The sequence below is a fragment of the Paramisgurnus dabryanus genome, chromosome 2 (genome assembly GCF_030506205.2).
Source record: "Paramisgurnus dabryanus chromosome 2, PD_genome_1.1, whole genome shotgun sequence".
Classification (NCBI taxonomy): domain Eukaryota; kingdom Metazoa; phylum Chordata; class Actinopteri; order Cypriniformes; family Cobitidae; genus Paramisgurnus; species Paramisgurnus dabryanus.
The window spans coordinates 50,287,718-50,309,007 of record NC_133338.1 but is presented as its reverse complement, the minus strand read 5'-3'; the positions used below and the strand labels follow the sequence as shown (position 1 = coordinate 50,309,007).

At 35.3% G+C, this 21,290-nt stretch overlaps 1 protein-coding gene across 1 annotated transcript; it reads left to right on the top strand.

The window, feature by feature from the left end:
- The first annotated feature begins 1,768 nt into the window (after window positions 1-1,768).
- On the top strand, window positions 1,769-20,702 carry LOC135743744 (adhesion G-protein coupled receptor G5-like). Its single transcript, XM_065261562.1, has 14 exons — window positions 1,769-1,979; window positions 2,490-2,580; window positions 3,142-3,369; window positions 7,912-8,080; window positions 8,168-8,303; window positions 9,713-9,838; window positions 9,972-10,100; window positions 10,191-10,227; window positions 10,343-10,443; window positions 10,563-10,678; window positions 12,751-13,019; window positions 16,054-16,153; window positions 16,287-16,561; window positions 20,574-20,702. Exons 1-14 carry the CDS (start codon window positions 1,905-1,907, stop codon window positions 20,675-20,677), a joined length of 1,956 nt encoding a protein of 651 aa, XP_065117634.1. The 5' UTR covers window positions 1,769-1,904; the 3' UTR covers window positions 20,678-20,702.
- Window positions 20,703-21,290: the final 588 nt, after the last annotated feature.

The window sequence follows — 21,290 nt, the reverse complement described above, 5'->3', positions numbered from 1 at the left end:
TGTGCGGTTGTTGTAAAATCCGAAGGATTCAGCTAACGTTACGCAGGTCACAGGCTGCATACGTCATCAAGCCTGGTTTATTTAAATTAACTGAGCCTTACATTCGCAAGTCATACGCATATTACATCAATTTACAATTAACTAAGAATAATTGTCAGCTTTATATTTGTTAATATTCAGAAATAAGACTGTCTTGATGACGTATACCGCCTACACATGCAACCTCCAAAGGCTTCAGCTATCAGCCAGCGTGAGTGTAGTCTGAAAGCGCGAAAGGCGGAGCTTGAATTTCAGGAATGTCCCTTGTCGGCGAATGTATTTCAAAGATGGAGGAACAACATGGATTCAGCCAGAGAGCGCTTCGACGGTATGCATTTTAAATAGCAGATTCTACACTTACGAGAATACTTTGATTAGTGGGTAGGAAGTAATTACACATGAATGAGCACATACTTTTGAAAGAAAACATGGGTTTTTGTTAAGAATTAACTCAATAAAGTACACAGTAGAGCTTTAAGACCTTTAGTTTCTCTTTTTTTGAAAAATTTCTCGAATCATTCTTAAGATTTGTTAAAAAATGCGTTGATTTCTCATAACAATTTGTACAAACTGCACAACATCATGGATGTCCTGCAAAAGCATGTAACTTGATCAAAATAATATAGTTTTACATCATGCCAGTCCTATCAAAATGGCAAGTCTGTGTGTCATTGTTCATGAACAAGACAGTCAAAATGTTTAGCATGGTTGTAAATATTACTACACAATTATGTGTCAGTATTTTCTGACGTAAACTGACAAATTCACATTTTAACTTTTTTCTGTAAACAAATTACACACATTGTGATTTAAAAAAAAAATCATATTTTACAGTACAAAAAAAAATTACATAATTGGAAAGGTTCACTGTACACTGTAAGAAATGTCACAATTGTTTATAATTCAAAATGTCAATATTCACATGACGGCAATTTATCAATTTAGTTCACATTTAAAAAAACAGAAAAGCATGCTTACAGTAACAGATTAGGTCAACAATTTTAAACTTGAACTAATTCCTAAATTATTTTGATGAAAATGACAAAAGCAGTTAAAAATCTAGCAAACAGCAGACAATTGTACATAATCATCTGCGTGATTGTACCAAAGCATTTGCAATTTTTTTCAAAACAATGAGAAATTGAGCTTATGTTGTGTTCAACTTGATGATGTTAAGGTTGAACAAAGTGTTTTGAAAAATGTATTTCTAATCTGAAAAATACCACAAAGAGACTGAGGAAAAACTGTAATAGTAGTACCTCAGAGGTACATAATAGTACCAAAGAGTGCATTTTAGTATCTCAAAGTTACATAATGGTATCAAATATATACATATCTGTACCTAAATGGTACATATTAGTATTTTGCTACTGCCCCAGTGACAGCTTGGGACATTTTTTCTGACAATGTGTAGATTGTAAGACCAAAATCCATAGCATCTTCACCAAGATGTTAAAGGCGGGGTGTATGATTTTTGTAAAACACTGTGAAAAAGAGAGTCGGAAACACTTGTAGCCAATCAGCAGTAAGGGGCATCTACTTACCGAAATCATTGCCTGGGTTGCGTATCTGTGGGGCGGGTCTATCAAAAGAAGGTCCAGATTCTATTGAGGTAAGCGCGTGTTTGTTAAGGTGATATCAAATACATTTGAATCTAAATAAAATCTAAATTATATTTCAGTTGTATAACTGTGCAACAAACGTCTCTCTGCTGGGTTTCACTAGACTGCTCACTGCAACAGCTCTGTAAACAAGAAAAAATACAACCGTCACATAAATGCAAATGACTGCCATAAACCCAGTGTGATGAAAAGACATTGTGTTATGTCACTGGTGCATGGACATTTCCTGAACAGAATTTGAATATGAATGACAAATACATGTTTATTTCTCAGTGTGTGCATTACAGAGCTGTAACAACGATCACGAATGACAGAATGGTAAGTAGAGAAAACCCACAGCAGAGTTCATATGAATATATAGTCATATTTTTTGCATGTATTTTTTTAAGTAAGCCACCTGATCAAAATTTTGTGAAGAACATTTTACTGGAAAATTAGTAATGCTTTGCAATAAGGCTGTATTAGTAAACATTAGTTAGTGCATTAAATAAACAAATATTGAACAATATCGTTTTTCAGCATGTATTAATTCTTGTTAATGTTAGTCAATGTTAACAGTTATTCATGTTAGTTCATGGTGCATGAATTAATGTTAACAGTTACATCGTTTGATTTTATAAATGTGTTACAAAAATTAACATAAACTAAGATTAATTAATCTTGTAGAACTATTGTTCATTGTAAGTTCATGTTAGCTAATGCATTAACTTATTGTTAACAAATACAACATTATTGTAAAGTGTTACCGGAAAATTAAAAAGGTTTGTTTTACTGTTTTTACTCTGTTGTAATTTTCGTCTCTGTTTTTTCACTTCCAAACTACATAAGTTATTCCAGAGAGTTTTATATATGACACTCCTGCTTCTGGTTGTGATCTATAACATGGATGCTGGAGAAACTTGTATTACATATATTAAGGGTAAACATCACTTCATTACTTATAATAATACGAGATTACATTGCCAGTTAAACTACGATCAACTGGATCTCTCTTTTTGACTTAAAAGCTTAATATTAATAAACTTTAAAGTTGTGTATATTTGATATCCCATCTTGATGGGAAGTCATCAAGTCCCTGGCATTTAGTAGACTACACGAAATGCATGCATAAGGAAATAGGTCGTAATAAATTAAAATGTATTTGTTGAAACATTTAATTATAAGCGAGCACCGGGTTCAAAATTTGTTAACTAAATTTATTACAACCTATTTCCTTGTTTGTGCATTTAGAACCCGATGCTCCCTCATAATTAAATGTTTCAACAACTACATTTAAATTTATTACGACATATTTCCTTTGGCCTTTTTCGTGTACTAAATGCCAGGGACTTGATAACGTCCTATTAAAATAAGATATCAAATATACACAACCCTTACGAAAATTAATTAATTATTTATTGTATTTTCAAAATTTGATCTTTTAATCGAGGGGAATTTCACAACAGATCTTTTATTTTTTTTCTTTCTCTCATTTATCAAGGAACTCTAACGTTGGAGAATAAAACTACAATGAGGCTTAACCTCTCTGATTCAGCTGGACTCAACATTAACGTGACTGACACCGCTGAACGGTTATATTGTAATTTCAGGAGCTACTCTTGCTATATCGAATGTTCCTTTTTCAATGTTAACAAAAACTTTACCACACCAATAGACATAAATGCATGCGTGACCCTTAATGAAGAAACAAAAGTCAATTTCACCATAGGTAAGCATGACCTGTCTTTGTTTATTGAATTTATTGAGTTATACCTTAACGTTGGGAGAAATACTCATATATAGGCAACACTCTTAAAGGTATAGGTCACCATAAAATTTTTATTCTGTCATAATTTACTCACTTTCATGTTCTTACAAACCTGTATAAATTTCTTTGTTCTGATGAACAAAAAGGTATGTTTGTAACCAAACCGATCATGAGCCCTTTTTACTTATAGGAAAAATAATACTAAGTGAATTAGGTTCATGAACAGGGGTGCGATTCCCAAAAGCATCGTTAGTCGTTACTGACAAAGTTTAACCATTTGGTTCAAACGAACATTTGCAAGTTGCATCGCAAACTTGTGTGGTTTGAACGACAGCTCTTGACCTGTCGTTAGAAGCATCGTTCCTTGTTATTTTAATATGTAGACTTACGTTGATCATGGTTTTGAACAAAATAAGCAAAAAAACATGTATTACATTCTATATCCATCATTCTAAATATATACAAAATGTATTTTATGTCTTTAAGTTTGTAAACAGAATTAAAGCGCTGCATTTGAAAACTGCGCATGTGACCAGTCATCAGGGGCGTCAGTTTGTTTTGAAAAGTGGTGGGGACAAAAGATCAGATGAAAAAACATTACAGCAGGATGGGAAAAATATTGAATAACGGCCCATCAAAAATGGGCATAGCGTAGTAGGCCAGTCAACAACACAAAAATACTCAGCATAAAACCCTCAACAATGTTGACTGTACATGTAACAGTCCCTACAACACCAGCTCAACCGAACAGTGCCAAAGCACCATACTGTAGAAAACAGCAGCGCGTAAAGTCACTGATTACAATGAATTTCATTATTATGTAAAAGAAAACACACCATACAACACAACATATGTGACCCTGGACCACAAAACCAGTCGTACACTGCAAAAAATTATTAATGAAAAATAAATCTTAGTATTTTTGTCTTGATTTCAGTAAAAATATCTTAAAACTCTTAAATTAAGATGCATTTTCTTGATGAGCAAAATGACCTAAGAAAATAAGTCTAGTTTTTAGACCAAAAATACTAAATGTAAGTGATTCTGTGCATAAACAAGCAAAAAAATCTGCCAATGGGGTAAGCAAAAAATCGTGAACATTTTTCTTAAACACTAAATTCAAGAAAAATTCAAGAAAAAATTGCTTACCCCATTGGCAGATTTTTTTGCTTGTTTTATGCACAAAATCACTTAAATTTGATATTTTTGGTCTAAAAACTAGATTTTTTGCTCATCAAGAAAAAGCATCTAAAATTTAAGAATTTTTAGATATTTTTACTGAAAACAAGACAAAAATACTAAGATTTTTTTCTTGAAAATCTGACTTTCTTACTTAGTATTTTTGTCTTGATTTCAGTAGAAATATCTTAAAATTCTTAAATCAAGATGTATTTTCTTGATGAGTCTCGTTTTTAGATAAAAACTATATAATTTAAGTGAATTTGTGAAAATCTTATTTTTAGATTTTTTTTCTCACCCTATTGACAGATATTTTTGCTTGTTTTAATCACAAATTCACTCAAATTGTTTATTTTTGTCTAAAAACTAGACTTATTTTCTTTGGTCATTTTGCTTATCAAGAAAATATATCTTGATTTAAGAATTTTTTGATATTTCTACTGAAAACAAGACAAAAATACTAAGTAAGAAAGTCATTTTTGCAGTGTAAGTCGCACAGGTATTGTTTTATTTTTCAGAACATTTTTACCAAATGCTTTCAAAAAGTGGTGGGGACAAAATCAGCCATTTCAAAAAGTGGTGGGGACATGTCCCCAGCGTCCCCAGTGTAAATGACACCTATGCCAGTCATACTAGCTTTAAGACCCTGGGGAATCCCTGGGAAGAGTGAGGTAAGAGGGAACTTGCGCATGAATGAAAAATCTTGAAAATAAATAACAGAAAACTAAAATCACGATAACAAAATCAGTCTCCCGGTGCAATATATGTTATTTACAGCAATAATCTGACATTAAATCGATTTGCACAGATTAATTAGTACTTCACCTCACACGTGACATCATCAACTATGTTGTTAAACCAACGTGGTTCAAACAACGAATGTGTGAAAAAGTTACTATTCTTTCGGGAAACAGTCGTGACGAGGTAGTTCAATTCTCCAACTATGCATCGTACTATGTTGGTTCAGCAGCAAGTAACAACGTTCGGAACAACGTTCGGGAAACACCCCCCAGTTTGGTTACAAACATTCGTTAAAATATATTTATTCGTGTTGATGACAGATTGTTTATTTTTTGGTGAACTATCCCTTTAAGTAAATAAAGGTGCTTTGCGATGATCTAAAAGAAATATTTTTGGCTGAATGGTTCCATAAAGAACCTTTAACATTCTGTTTTCAAAAAAAATTTGTAGTGACTACGTTTTTTTTAGATTACATAAGAACATAAGAATTCAAAAACTGAATGATTCTTTGAGGAACCAAAAATTATTTTATGGCATCGCTGTAAGGAATCTTTTAAAGGAAAACACCACAGTTTTTCAATATTTGACTATGTTCTTACCTCAACTTAGACAAATTAATACATATCCATCTTTTTTCTATGCGTGCACTTTTAATCTTTGTACAGCGCATCGTGAATGTGTTAGCATTTAGCCTAGCCCCATTCATTCCTTAGGATCCAAACAGGGATGATTTTAGAAGCCACCAAACACTTCCATGTTTTCCCTATTTAAAGACATGAGTAGTTACATGAGTAAGTATGGTGGTACAAAATAAAATGTGGCGATTTTTTAAGTGGATAAAAATGAGAACTATATCAGTTTGAGCAAGAGGGTGAGTAGTCAGGAGTGATGATGTTACTGTGCGCCGACGTCGAAGTGCTGCAAACTAAGGCTATGCTTACATTAATGCGTTTATCCTTTAAAAAGACGGAGTCTTATGTAAACGAACAGATGATGTTAACGTGAGAGCGCATCATTTTCAAAGTAAAAATTATTTTTATTCAGGTAAATGGAGGTTTGCAACGGAGGTTTTGCCAAAAATAGTAAACATCTACCAACCAGCTATTATAAACGCTATATCAAATTGTTTTAACATGTATCCTTATAGATAATATCTGTTTTATATTTATGTTTGAGAATTGTTGGGTTTGAATATTGTTGTAATGTTGTTGTTTTGTTTAAATTTATTTAGCTTATTACAAAAGATAGACTGTAATTTTAAACGCCATATAGGGAGTTGTAAAGGCCAATATGAAGGGAGAATTGTAATGGGTCAGACATTATTTAAGTTTTGTTTGCCACTTTAAAATGAATTTCGTTTCATATAATTTATCTCTTAATTTTAATCGATGTTTCGTTGATAAGTTTTGTGAATATAAATTAATAAAACGTTTAAAAATTAACGTCATATTAATTTTTTATACTTTATCCGCACATGCTTTTTTTGTCGGAGAACACGTGTGAGGGAACACACATGCACTAAACAGCGATAGGTAAGGGCAGATAAGTTTAGTTCCGTTCACTTGAAAGCTTGAAACACATTTTTATAGGTTCAAAAATAGTGTCTGTTGTAGTTGCCTGCAAAGGATCCAGGTATGAATTTTTGTCAATATCGCACACCCCTAGACTGCATAAATGCGCAAAGGTAAGCTATTATTAGAGTAATAAGTTATTTTACACTTTTATGCGCATGCCCAGTTACGTGACTGGTCATGTTTTATGCGTTTATGGTCGTGTATAGTGTGGATGAAGATCCTTTTTAAAATTCCAGTATAAACAAGGATCGTTTTCAATTTCAGTTTTAAATTGTCAAGTTATTGTGTGATAAAATAGGCCAGTGGCGCTCGGCCGTGACATTCAAGTTCAGTGCCGTACAAAATGGATTGGTGTATGAATATGTGGCAGCCGTTTTTTGCAGTAAACTTTCTTTTAAGAAACCTTTTGCACTGATGTGATGACCAGTTATAGTTTTAGTGCTAGTAAGACTATTTAGATGTGCAGAATAATTCAGGACTTTGTGTAGACATATTTTATAATAAGTATTATGAGGTGGTCCGCGAAAATTCTTGATTACAAATAGTGGTCCACACACACAAAAAGTTTGAAAAACCCCTGCTCTAATGTAAACAGGGCCTAAGTGCTCTTCCGCCATACGATATAGTGCTCATTTTTATCTGCTTAAAAAGTTTTATTTTAATCCACCATACTTACTCGTGTAACTATCATGTAACAGTCTTTAAATAGGGAAAGTGTTTGGTGGCTTCTAAATTCATCCCTGTTTGGATCCTTAGGAATGAATGGGGCTAGGCTAAATGCTAACACATTCACGACGCACTGTACAAAGATTAAGTGCAAGCATTAAAAAAAGATAGGTATGAATTAATGCATCTAAGTTGAGGTAAAAACATAAATATAAAATGTTGAAAAACTGTGGTGTAAAATATTGAAAAACTGTGGTATTTTCTTTTAAGTTCCCTAATTTTAATACTGTATATTTAATTTTGCAGTTACCTGTACCTTTGTTTATTTTCCCACCTGTCACAGAAAACAGTAACTCATCTTGTATTGTGGTAGCATGCTTGCCAGAAGAGTTACGAAGCCTCTTGAACACAAAAGATACACAGATGAGGCTGCAAGATCTGTCAAACATTCCGAAAATTAAAGGAATGTGTCTGGATACCTTCCAGCCGGACACCTTTGTTCTATACACCGGGTAAATAAAAACTTTACATTTTAATGGTTGTTTGTTAAAGTATTATCCTTTAAATTTTGGCTTTATGTTTATCTTACCATTGTCCAGGGTGGAGCAGAAAGCCATACACAACGTTATAAACTTTACTAACCAGTCCAGCATCTACAGTAATGAGGATTTTGAACTGAGTGTGGTTAATGTGAATATGAGCACGACGGACATTGTGCTAGTCGACGTGCCACTTGTAAGACTCTCATTTATCTCATTTCTATCTTATGCTGGGTAAACACGGTATTACTAGAGTCTTATCTGTGAAATTATTATTGTGACAATGCACAGAAATTGATCTTCAAACAGATTATTGTTGTTGTTGGCAGTAATCTATTTTATCTGGAACCACACCCATTCTCAACTTTCAAATACCGCTACCCTATGGCACAGGGTTGACGTATTTTGTAGGCTTACTGAGGGGCAACCTTCCGATCTCTCTGATGAAGCCAATACGAAAGTGATTTAAACTGCAATTCATCGACTGGCCACTTGAGGCTCTAAAAGGGAATTAATTCCCATAGACACCCATGTTAAAATGCCCATCTTTAGAGCAGAAAAATATGTTTACAGCCTGGTACAAAAAAAAATGTTTGGTCTATATAGCTAATTTTGCCCTTCATGACAACTGTTAGGGGGGTGAATTTTTTTGTTTCTCATCCGCTTAAATTATATTAAGCCTTAATCTTCTGCATAAATTACGGTGTGACCAATTGAGTGACGGGTGAACTGACACTGCTGTCACTAGAGTCAAGTTAGGCAGGCGTGGTTTCAGCAACCAGCCACCTCAGCTTCGTTTTGCAAAAAATAATCCCAGTGTCCAAATATACGTATACCTACTATAATTTGTAAACCCAAAAAGCACACATAAACTCTTAAAATAAAGGTGCTTATAGGTGCAGTGTGTAATTTTTAGAAGAATTCCTTGACAGAAATGCAATGTAATATACATAATTTTATTATCAGTAGTTTATAAAGACCTTTCATAACGAATCATTATCTTTTTTTTTAAATGAGCCGTTTTTATCTATTCCTTTACATGGAAGTCGCCATTTTGTGTCACCGTGTTTCTACAGAAGCCCTTAACAAACAAACTTTGTTTACCAAGTTGTCTCTGACCATGACGTGTTTGTCCTAACGCAGCTAGCGGAGCTTCTCTATGCGTTTCAAAAGCGAGGGATGAGCCGTAGACTGAGCTGTTGGGTGCAATTTGAAACCTCACCACTAGATGCCGCTAAAATTTACACACTGCACCTTTAACGGGCTCCTTATGCCACAGAAGAACCTTTTTGGTTGCTCAAAGGTTCTTAGAAGAACCATTTCTTTTTACCTTTTTATAATCTAAAGAACCTTTTGAACAGGGTTCTTCTGAATGTTTAGTCAAAATGTTTTCTTATGGCATCGCAAAACACATTTATCTTTAAAAGTTGCTGATCAAATGTATCTTTGTAATGAGCTATAAGTCGTTTTGGATTAAAGCATCTTTTAAATGTGTAAATGTAGATGTAAATTATGAAAGCAGTACAATATACTATGTTCATTAAAGGCATAGAGGAAAGTAGGAGATTATGGAGACTGACTCTTAACTCTTTTTTTGCTTTTAAGGTTTATAGTGATGACCCTGATTTACCAATGCAACAAATAGGGATCCCAGTGGAGGCTTTCCAAAAGGTCACAGCGGCCCAGCCGAAAGTTGGTATAGTGAAATACATATCAGATGAACACTTTAGGGTAAGGTTAAATCATTGTCTTGGAGTGTTTTAGCTAATAGAAACTGTTGATGTGGATATTATCATAAAGATTTTCAATTGAAAATTTAATTACAATGAGCATAATTTGTAAATCTGCTAATCTTTTTTTTTAGATTAGTCTGAAAAGTGAATCCAAGATTATATCCAAGATCATACGGATTGAAGTTCCTGGATACGATATTAAGAATTTGAAAAATTCACTTAAAATACAGTTCATAGTAGAGAAAATCAGAAATGACACTGTAAGTTTGTACACTTCATTTCCTCAAAATAGGTTGGATTATTGTTTATGTATTATTATTATTATTAATTTTGTTTTTATGTTTAAGCAGAACCTCAGCATTTCATGTCAGTTCTATGATGATAAAGGTAAGATTTATTTTGTTGTTGAATTAGAAGATTAGCATAACATGATATGGTTTTATACTTCAAGTATCAAATATAGAGATACCCAAGGTTTCACGTTTAATGTCACTTACAATAGTTGACAACATGTGGAAAAGTGATGGTTGTTTGACCGATCAGAGCAATGACAGTTTTGTGGAGTGTTCGTGTGATCATATGACGCCATTTGCTGTGCTTCTAGTGAGTATCCAGCTATAAATCCTGAGTAAAGAAAGCAGTCAGAAATGATTTACTTTGTGTGTTGGCGCTGTTTGAGTTTCACTCCCTCATGCTTGTTTCTATCTGTCCATCCTGAACAGACTAATGCGGAAATTGACAAATATCACTGGGAAATATTGTCGATCATCAGCTACATAGGCTGCAGTCTGTCTGCATTGTTCTGTGCCGTCTCCATGTTGTCTTATAGTGTTGATAGGTAATGTACCTTCTGGTTTAAATATATGTATTTAGGTTCATATACATTACTTGATAAATTTATTAGAGCACTACCCAATGTAAGGATTGTGTCACTGCTGTCCGAAACAAACAGAGTAGCCTATTGGTGATTACCAAAATAATTTTTTTCGGTAATGGTTAATCCATCATGTGAGTATGTGTGAGCACAATATTTTTTGAAAAGGTACCAACCCAGTGACAACTTTTCTTACTTACTTATTCATTTAGCTGACGCTTTTATCCAATTGACTTACAATTGCTATATATGTCAGAGGTCAGACGCCTCTGGAGCAACTAGGGGTTAAGTGTCTTGCTCAGGGACACAATGGTGTGTCACAGTGTATTCGAACCAAAGGCATGTGTCTTATCCACTGCGATCTTGGAGACAAATCGACAGGTGCTCTAATAAATTTGTTAAGCACTTTATATAAATATATAAAGTGGAGTGCAAAGATCTGAGACCACACATATCAATATTTAATTGTTTTTAAACCTTGAAATAAACAGAAATAACAAAAAAACACTGTAATTTAAAATAAATAAGAGTTACTTAAAATCAGCATTTTTTAGGGTACTAATTGAAACTTTGTGTTTGTGTCACTTATCATGATAACTTTTTTATGTGAAATTCATGAGCTACAGCGGGGAAAATAAGCATTAGTAAAACACATCAGCATTTTTATCAGTAAGGGGATTTCTAAGTGGGTTATTGACACAAAATGTCCACCAGATGTAGCCATTACGCCAAATATTGAATTCATACAAAGATATCAGAACATTTAAGTATACAAGTTGAGTCTTAATAAATAAAGCGAAATGACACAGGGAATAAGTATTGAACACACTTTATTTAATACTTTGTAGAAAAGCCTTTGTTGGTGATTACAGCTTCTAGAAGCCTCTTGTATGGTGAGACCAGTCGTCTGCATTGCTCAGGAGTGATTCTGGCCCATTCCTCCACACAAATGGTCTTTAAATCTTGAGGGTTCCTTGGGCCTCTTTTATGAACTTTGATCTTCAGTTCTCTTCAGATGGCAGCAGATTTTTATCCAGAATGTCCCGGTACATTTCTCCATTCATCCTGCCTTCAATAATATGAAGTCTGCCAGTACCCCTTGCTGACAAGCAGCCCCAAACCATGATGCTTCCACCCCCAAACTTAACTGTTGGTATGGTGTTCTTAGGGTGGTTTCTCCTCCAAACATGGTGTAGAATGACTGTCAAAAAGTTACATTTTGCTTTCATCTGACCATACTATAGTCTCCCGATAATCGACAGGCTTCTCCAAATGCTCTTTCGCAAACTTTAACTCAACATACTTTTTGTTCGGCAATGGAGTGCGTGCATGGATGCAATGGCGGTTCAGTGCATTGCTTATAGTTTTCTTTGAAACAACAGTACTGATGCAAGGTCTTCCTGAAGTTCTGCCTGAGTGATTCTTGGCTCTTGGAGAACTCTCCTGATTATTCTTTGGACTCCTTGGACAGGGATCTTAAGTGGAGCACCTGATCCTGGCCGGTTTATAGTGAAGTGATGCTCTTTACATTTCCGGAAAATGGCCCAGACAGTGCTCACAGGAACATTCAGCATTCTGGAAATGCACCCATAACCATTCCCATCAAAATGCTTTTCAACGCTAAGATTACGAATATCTTGAGAGAGTTCTTTGCTTTAACCCATCATGAATTCTTTCCTGTGTGCCTCCTGGGTAATGATATGCATTTATAGGCCACCAATTAGGACTAAAGCAGCTGATATCAATTAGTACTGATAGAGAGCAGGGTTTGTCTATCAATGCTGACAGATTTCTGATGATCTCCTGGCTTTCTATGCCATTTTGCACCTTTTTCTTTTCATGTGTTCAATACTTATTCCCTGTGTCATTTCACTTTATTTATTATGACTCAACTTGTATACTTAAATGTTCTGATTTTTTTGTGTCAATAGCACACTTAGAAATCCCCCTACTGATAAAAAATACTGATGTCAAAAACTTATTTCCCCCCGCTGTATATGTGCCTTTTATCAATAAAGATGTTGTGTATTTTTCAGTAATGCCAGGAAAGAAGTGTCCACCAGCATCCATGTGTCTCTCAGTGCTGCTCTGTTTCTCCTCAACATCAGCTTTATGCTCAGTGAATGGGCCGCCACACTGACTTTAAAGGAAGTTTGTGTGTTTATTGCTGTGACGATACACTACAGTCTGTTGTGTTGTTTCACCTGGATGGCCATTGAAGCTCTGCACCTCTATCTTCTTATGATCAGAGTCTTCAACATTCACATCAAGCACTACATGGTCAAGCTCTCTCTGTTTGGATGGGGTGAGAAAAACATACTTTTTTTAATGAAGTTTATTTAACTAAGTTTGAATGGAGCATGGTTATCCATGTAATCCAATTAATCAGCACAAAGAGGTCTCTCTATATAGCCATCCCTTACCTCTGTCCCATGACCATTTTAACAGCATCCCTCCTCCACCCCACTCCTGGGGTATCTAAATATCCCCTATACCCTCATTTAATATTCTCTACATTAGTTTGCTAATATAGTCCACTTGAATGAGTGAATAAAAACAAGGTAGTGGCTGTGTTCAAATACCCACACTTGCGGTCTTTGCACTTGACCACTTACCTGACGGATTTCCTCTATTTGGCTCAAGTCTTGTAATGTGTATGAAGATCCCAAGCCTGCATGCAGAATTATTCACATGATGGGACACACTTAGCAAGTGTAAAAACGTCAAACCAGGTAGTGGCAGCAATTTGCACCATAACATTAATGTTTATTATTTAGGCTACTTAAAATATATATTTGTACGTTTTATTTGTACTGTAAAACTGTGCATGCAGCTTTATTGTTTATTCAGTACACCCTGAATAAATGACACAATTATGTTTTTTTTAATTATGTGATAAAAGCAGTTGTTTGCAACAATAAAATTTGCAACACATTCTGTTTTACCACCAAAATATGTCATATAACTTAAAATTGTAAGTTTTCATGACATCTCAAGAGGGTTGGGCAAAAATCTCACGATTTTCATCCAGAACATGATGCATGATGGGATACGCTTAGTCTTAAATACCGCTCCGAAGCGATATATGAGATAATGTGTGTTTAGTGTGGGTTAAGGCCACTGCACCAGTTTTAGGACATGGGACAGTCATGCGCACTTACCTCCTGTTGTGTACACGCGCTCTTGAGTGGCCAAGACCGCAAGTGTGGCTGCATCCAAATACCCACTTGCGGTATTTGCACTTGACCACTTACATGACGTATTCCTGTATTTGGCCCAAGTGTTCTAGTGGACATGAATATCTGGACTCACAGCCTGCAAGTTAACTCCTGTTAGCACTGCATTGTGAGCAAATCTTTCAAGCATGGTAAGGAGCGTCACATTTCCAGCTGACATATGATTTTGTACAAAACTCTGAAAAGCTTTGTGTACCTGATTGGCCAGCTAATATGTATGTTGTGATTGGCCTGAATACCTGTGATGTCAGATGTGACAAAGGGCAGATGGGACACCCTACGGACTCGTACAGTAAGCGAGCACACGCAATTGGCCACAAGACCAAAAGTCCACATAAAGTGCATCATTTGGGACTATACCAGTGTGGGTTTAGGGCACCAAACTTACAATTGCTATATATGTCAGAGGTCAGACGCCTCTGGAGCAACTAGGGGTTAAGTGTCTTGCTCAGGGACACAATGGTGTGTCACAGTGTATTCGAACCAAAGGCATGTGTCTTATCCACTGCGATCTTGGAGACAAATCGACAGGTGCTCTAATAAATTTGTCAAGCACTTTATATAAATTTATAAAGTGGAGTGCAAAGATCTGAGACCACACATATCAATATTTAATTGTTTTTAAACCTTGAAATAAACAGAAATAACAAAAAAACACTGTAATGTAAAATAAATAAGAGTTACTTAAAATTCTGCATTTTTTTAGGGCACTAATTGAAAATTTGTGTTTGTGTCACTTATCATGTTAACTTTATGTGAAATTCATGAGCAAAACCGGGAAAATAAGCATTAGTAAAACACATCAGCATTTTTATCAGTAAGGGGATTTCTAAGTGGGTTATTGACACAAAATGTCCACCAGATGTAGCCATTACGCCAAATATTGAATTCATACAAAGATATCAGAACATTTAAGTATACAAGTTGAGTCTTAATAAATAAAGCGAAATGACACAGGGAATAAGTATTGAACACACTTTATTTAATACTTTGAAGAAAAGCCTTTGTTGGTGATTACAGCTTCTAGAAGCCTCTTGTATGGTGAGACCAGTCGTCTGCATTGCTCAGGAGTGATTCTGGCCCATTCCTCCACACAAATGGTCTTTAAATCTTTAAGGTTCCTTGGGCCTCTTTTATGAACTTTGATCTTCAATTGGCCACAAGACCAAAAGTCCACATAAAGTGCGTCATTTGGGACTATACCAGTGTGGGTTTAGGGCACCAAACGTTGCCAGTTTTAAGACATGGGACAATCTTGCGCACTTACTTCCTGTCGTTTGCACGCGCTCTGGAATGGCCAAGACCACAAGTGTGGGTTTTTGGATGCAGTGTCTGACACAGCCAGTGAATTTGCCTCTGACACTAAACATCGTTGTAGTGACGTGTGTGACGTATTTTCGCGAATGAAGTGAATTAGACGGTGAGTTTGTAAAAAAGCAAATCTTTTAATAAAAGTTGCAAACCTGAAAACACTTTATATTGAATATTTGGTATATTTTGGTTGCTGTTTATACTGTATGCATGACAATCACAGGAAACATAAGCCTATATTATTAAAATTCCAGCAGAGTTTCATCTTTTGCTTCTTTTTATTTAAACTTATTACATGAAACAATATAACATATTTTAACATGTTTTACCTGTTATATTGCTCTCGAAACGCTCTTGCGTTGCCTACTTTGATACCATACGTCACAGTTACATGCCTACAGCGCCAGCTGATCGGTCTGCGCGGCACTGCATGAAGTCGAACACACCTTATAACATATGCAAGTAGTATTATAATAATGAAGAATCTCACTGTGCGCTATTTTGGATGCACCTTACATTTTAAAAGAAGGATGGAATGTAATGATTTTACGTAAAGCTGCAAACGTAAACCATTTATAAACATAAGAAAGTTACTATTGAGCATGAGGAAAGTATACCAGCGTTTAATCCTTACCTACTGCACTTTTGATTCTAATTATTTTATACCTATACTTTATAGGCTAATGGAGTGTATAGCCTATGTGATCGCGCTAGATCAATAAAAAGAAATTAAAATGGAAAATGAAATGGATCAAAATGTTTCTCATTCTGTGATCTCTGTCCTCTTGCCAGGAGTTCCCGCACTTTTTGTTGGAAGTTTGCTATCAGTTAATAAAACTCAAAATTTTTATGGCCCCTCCAGGATGTCATCATTAAATAAAACACAAGAATTGTAAGTCTTTGTAATTGGTATTTTGCACTAAGTGCATACAAACACATTCAAGTTCTTTTTTTAAATGTGGAAGGAAAGAAAACAAAGTGCTTTTGTTAACTAACATTTGTAAACGTTTCTTTTTGAAATGCAGTTGCTGGACAACATTTCCTACCCCTTATGCCATCAACATTTCCTACTTAATCCTCGTATTCCTGTTCAGCACAGGAATCTTGATCACGGTGTCTAGAAAGATTTGTATGATGCGAAAAGTGGACAAAAGACATAAGGTGGCACCCTGCAAGGATGTCCTCACAGTGCTGGGTCTCATGTGTCTGCTGGGAACCACGTGGGGTTTGGCCTTCTTCACCATTGGATATACAAACTACCCTATTCTATACCTCTTCTGTATCTGCAACTCAACACAAGGTAGGCTCACCTACAGTGGATGTAAAGCATTATAGTATGCTTTTGAGAGAAAAATATATCTTGATCATGAAAGATGGAAATGTGGGAAGTGCTAGATGTATAGCATAAGAAAGACAGATGAGATCTCTTTAATATCTCAATTATTTTGTCTAGCCAGGAATTAAAGGGGCCATGGCACAAGACTTTTTTAAGATGTCAAATAAATCTTTGGTGTCCCCAGAGTACATATGTGAAGTTTTAGCTCAAAATACCATATAGATAATTTATTATAGCATGTTAAAATTGCCACTTTGTAGGTGTGTGCAAAAATGTGGCGTTTTGGGTGTGTCCTTTAAAATGCAAATGAGCTGATGAAGTGCAAACACTGATCACAATGATGGTGGTTTGTTGCAATTGAAACTCAATTGTGCTGTGAATTATTTTTTCTCTCTTTTTCTCTGCACTAAATGGCAGCGCTGTGGTTGGATATTGCAGATTAAGGGGCGGTATTATTATAATAAGAGCTCCTTATGCATGTGCTTGTAGAGAATGGTTTACCAAAACTAAGTTACTGGGTTGATTTTTTTCACATTTTCTAAGTTGATAGAAGCACTGGGAACCCAATTATAGCACTTAAACAGGGAAAAAGTCTGATTTTTATGCCATGGCCCCTTAAAGGTGCAGTGTGTAAATTTTAGCGGCATCTAGTGGTGAGGTCACGAATTGCAACCAATGGCTTAGTCGACTGCTCACCCCTCGCTTTTAGAGAAGCTACGGTAGCCGCCAGACAAACATGTCATCGTCGGAGACAACTTATTAAAAAAATTTGTCCATTAAGGGCTTCTGCAGAAATATGGCGGCACAAAATGGTGACTTCTATGTAAGGGGACCCTCAGTGTATGTAGATAAATGAGTCGCGTTCTAAGGTAATAAACACATAACGGTGCATTATAAAAGGTCTTTATACACCCCTGATAATATAGTTTTGTATATCATTTTGCATTTCCGTCAAGAGATCCTTCTAAAAATTACACACTGCACCTTTAACATTAAATGGGGAGAACATGGAAACTTTAGCTGAAGTCTCCTGCATCTCAGATATTTCCCATGATAAAGACCCAGAAATCTTATAAATGTCTACAAAGTCTTCAATTGAAAGTTAATATTTAAGAATCTCGCATCAAATTTACCCAAATTCAGATACCTCGGGTAACTCTTTAATACATTTAAAGTCCATGTAAAATACAATATTATATTTTTTCTTAGTTTCTCTAAAATGATTTGGGCATGTCCTCTGACAGCGGGAAAGATGCCGTCTCTCTCAACTTTCAAATACCACTACAACCTGAATGGATGCTCACCATTGTGTTAGGGGCGGGGCCATGTTCGGTGGCTCCAGTGTGTCATTGAGCCACCATTTTAACTCCACCTAAATAATCCTGAAAACAGAAAGAACGGTGAAAAACTACGGTGGCTGACAGAGGTCACTGCACTGCAAAAAAAGAAAACACATGCAAAAAAAACACCAGCAAGTTAAGAAAACATTTTCATCAGTTTGACAACACATACTGTATCCTCACATATGGGGTATATGCATATACTCGCAACACGAACAAATACAGAAATGCGCTGCATATTCTCACAAACAAATACAGAAACGCACTGCAAATTCTCACAACACAAACGAATACAGAAATGTGCTGCAAATTCTCACAACACGAACAAATATAGAAATGCGCTGCAAATTCTCACAACAAGAACAAATACAGAAACGCTCCACCAATTCTCACAACACAAACAAATACAGAAACGCACTGCAAATTCTCGCAACAAGAACAAATACAGAAATGTGCTGCAAATTCTCACAACACAATCAAATACAGAAACGCACTGCAAATTCTCACAACAAGAACAAATACAGAAACGCTCTACCAATTCTCACAACACAAACAAATACAGAAACGTGCTGCAAATTCTCACAACACAAACGAATACAGAAATGTGCTGCAAATTCTCACAACACGAACGAATATAGAAATGCGATGCAAATTCTCAAAACAAGAACAAATACAGAAACGCTCTACAAATTCTCACAACAAGAACAAATACAGAAACGCTCTACAAATTCTCACAACAAGAACAAATACAGAAACGCTCTGCAAATTTTTACAGCATGACCGAATACAGAAATGCGCTGCAAATTCTCACAACACGAACGAATACAAAAACGCGTTGTAAATTCTCACAACACACACAAACACAGAAATGCGCTGCAAATTCTCACAACACGAACGAATACAGAGATTCCCTGCAAATTCTCACAACACAACCAAATACAGAAATGCACTGTAAATTCTCACAACATAAACAAATACAGAAATGCGCTGTAAATTCTCACAACACAAACAAATACAGAAATCCGCTGTAAATTCTCACAACATAAACAAATACAGAAATGCACTGTAAATTCTCACAACATAAACAAATACAGAAATGCACTGTAAATTCTCACAACATAAACAAATACAGAAATGCGCTGTAAATTCTCACAACATAAACAAATACAGAAATGCACTGTAAATTCTCACAACATAAACAAATACAGAAATGCGCTGTAAATTCTCACAACACAAAAAAATACAGAAATGTGCTGTAAATCCTCACAACACAAACAAATACAGAAACGCGCTGCAAATTCTCACAACAAGAACGAATACAGAAACAAGCTGCAAATTCTCACAACAAGAACAAATACAGAAACGCACTGCAAGCAGACAACAAAAGTGTTTCAGGGGGTCAAAAAAAGTGATGCACGAATCTGGGAAATGTTTTCTCAAACAAAATAGTTCTCTCCTGAGGTCTCATTTGTAGACTGCATATGTATTAAACACTGTCTCATTTCAGAATGTTAACAATGATAAAGTTGACTGTTATTCTTGCGTACATTTTTGTAATATACTTACGGCTTGCGAATGTTATGCTCAATTTTTTATTGAAACAATTGCCAGTAATATAGATAATAAAGTCCAAAAATAACACAAAATTAGATAACTCACAACGGAAAAAACATTGTTGCTGTGGGGAGTAATGTTATACAAAAATATGAAAATATTTACATAGTTAAATAGTTACGGAGATCGCATTTGTAGGTCTAATTTCAGAATATTAACAACTGAAAATAACTCTGTAACTCCACAATTCAGTACTATATACTCCACAATCTTTGCAACGTGTTTCAACATTACATTTCTAACATTTATAGAAACAATTCTCTTGAATTTACTTCACACAGACTTTAACATTTCCTGTCTCCAGGTCATTGGGTTACAGCAGAGGCGTCATGCCCATTCAAGTGCAAGTGCCCCGTCGGTTTTTTGAGCCAAATGGATTTTGCATGCAACCACAAAATCAAAGAAGCGTCTATTAATCTGTTATTTGTCTTTTAATCTGTTTAATATGCACAATATTATCAATTCCGTGCTGCATCCTTGTCACTTTTTGGAGATTTTTGCCGTTTTGATAGTGTTTTGATTGTGTTACATTACTTTATTCTGGCGGCAGACACTGCAGTCAGCGCATTAATGACACAATTAAACAAGTCATTTATTTAAAAAATAAATAAACAAAACATGCCGTTTCAGATGTAAATATGATACCAATATGTCATTATTCCAATTGAATAATATTTGATATAAAAGTTAGTCAACACTTTTATTTTGAAGGTTTTTGCATGAAGGCAGGGGCGCTCAAATTGTTCGAAATGTAAGTGCCATGGAAAAGACTGAAAGCTCTATACATTTCGTTTGTTGTCTGTGTATGCACAAATGTCTGTGAGCTGTGCACACTGTGCCCCCTTAAAAAAATTGGTGCATGACGCCCCTGGGTGACAGTGAGATAGTGGAGAGCATTATGATCTTGCCGCAACTTTTGAGGATGTGAAATAAAAAAAACAGCCTCACTGCTTCTCTTTTAACCCAAAACTAAATATAAACAAAAAATATGAACTCATGACAGTCGCTCTGTCTGTTCACAGGCTTTTATGTCTTCATCTGGATGTGTTTAATAGCGAGGAAGAACAGAAAGCAACGGCCCAATTTCGAGATTAAATCTATGACGGACCTGTCCAAACTACAGTAAAGATGTGTCCTAACGTTTCCATCCCATGTTGGACTTTTTTTTTTTGCTTCATTGTAAAATCCGTACTGACACAAGAGATTTCCTAAATATGACATGCATGAAACCTTGTGCATGTTACAACATGACCTGTTTTTTTTTTTTGCAACAGCACTTCCTGTTTGGTGGGCTATACAGTATAACGGTCTTTATCTAATATCTTTATCTAGTTTTCTGTTTGAAACCATACAGTTCCAAATTCACATAACATCTGAATGTAAAAAACAAGCAATTCATTGTAAATAAGCAACTTAATATACATTTGTTTCATGGTACTATTATACTTTGTTGAATTCAGTCATAAATCCGACTGTAAGTCCATGTGATTTTTTTTTATTTCTTCAGCCACACATATTTACTCCTGCTGTTCTTATATGATATTTTATTGTTAGTCTGTGGTCTGTGCATGTCTGAACCTCATGCACCTTGGTCTATTTTTCTGTTGTTCTTATATGTGGTTTATATTGCTGATCTGTGTCATTTTATGCATACGCATTTATGATTCATGATCTTCTGGAAAGCAATTGGTCAGCCCTTGGCTGTTGTAAATGTGCCATACATAAAAAATGAACTTGAT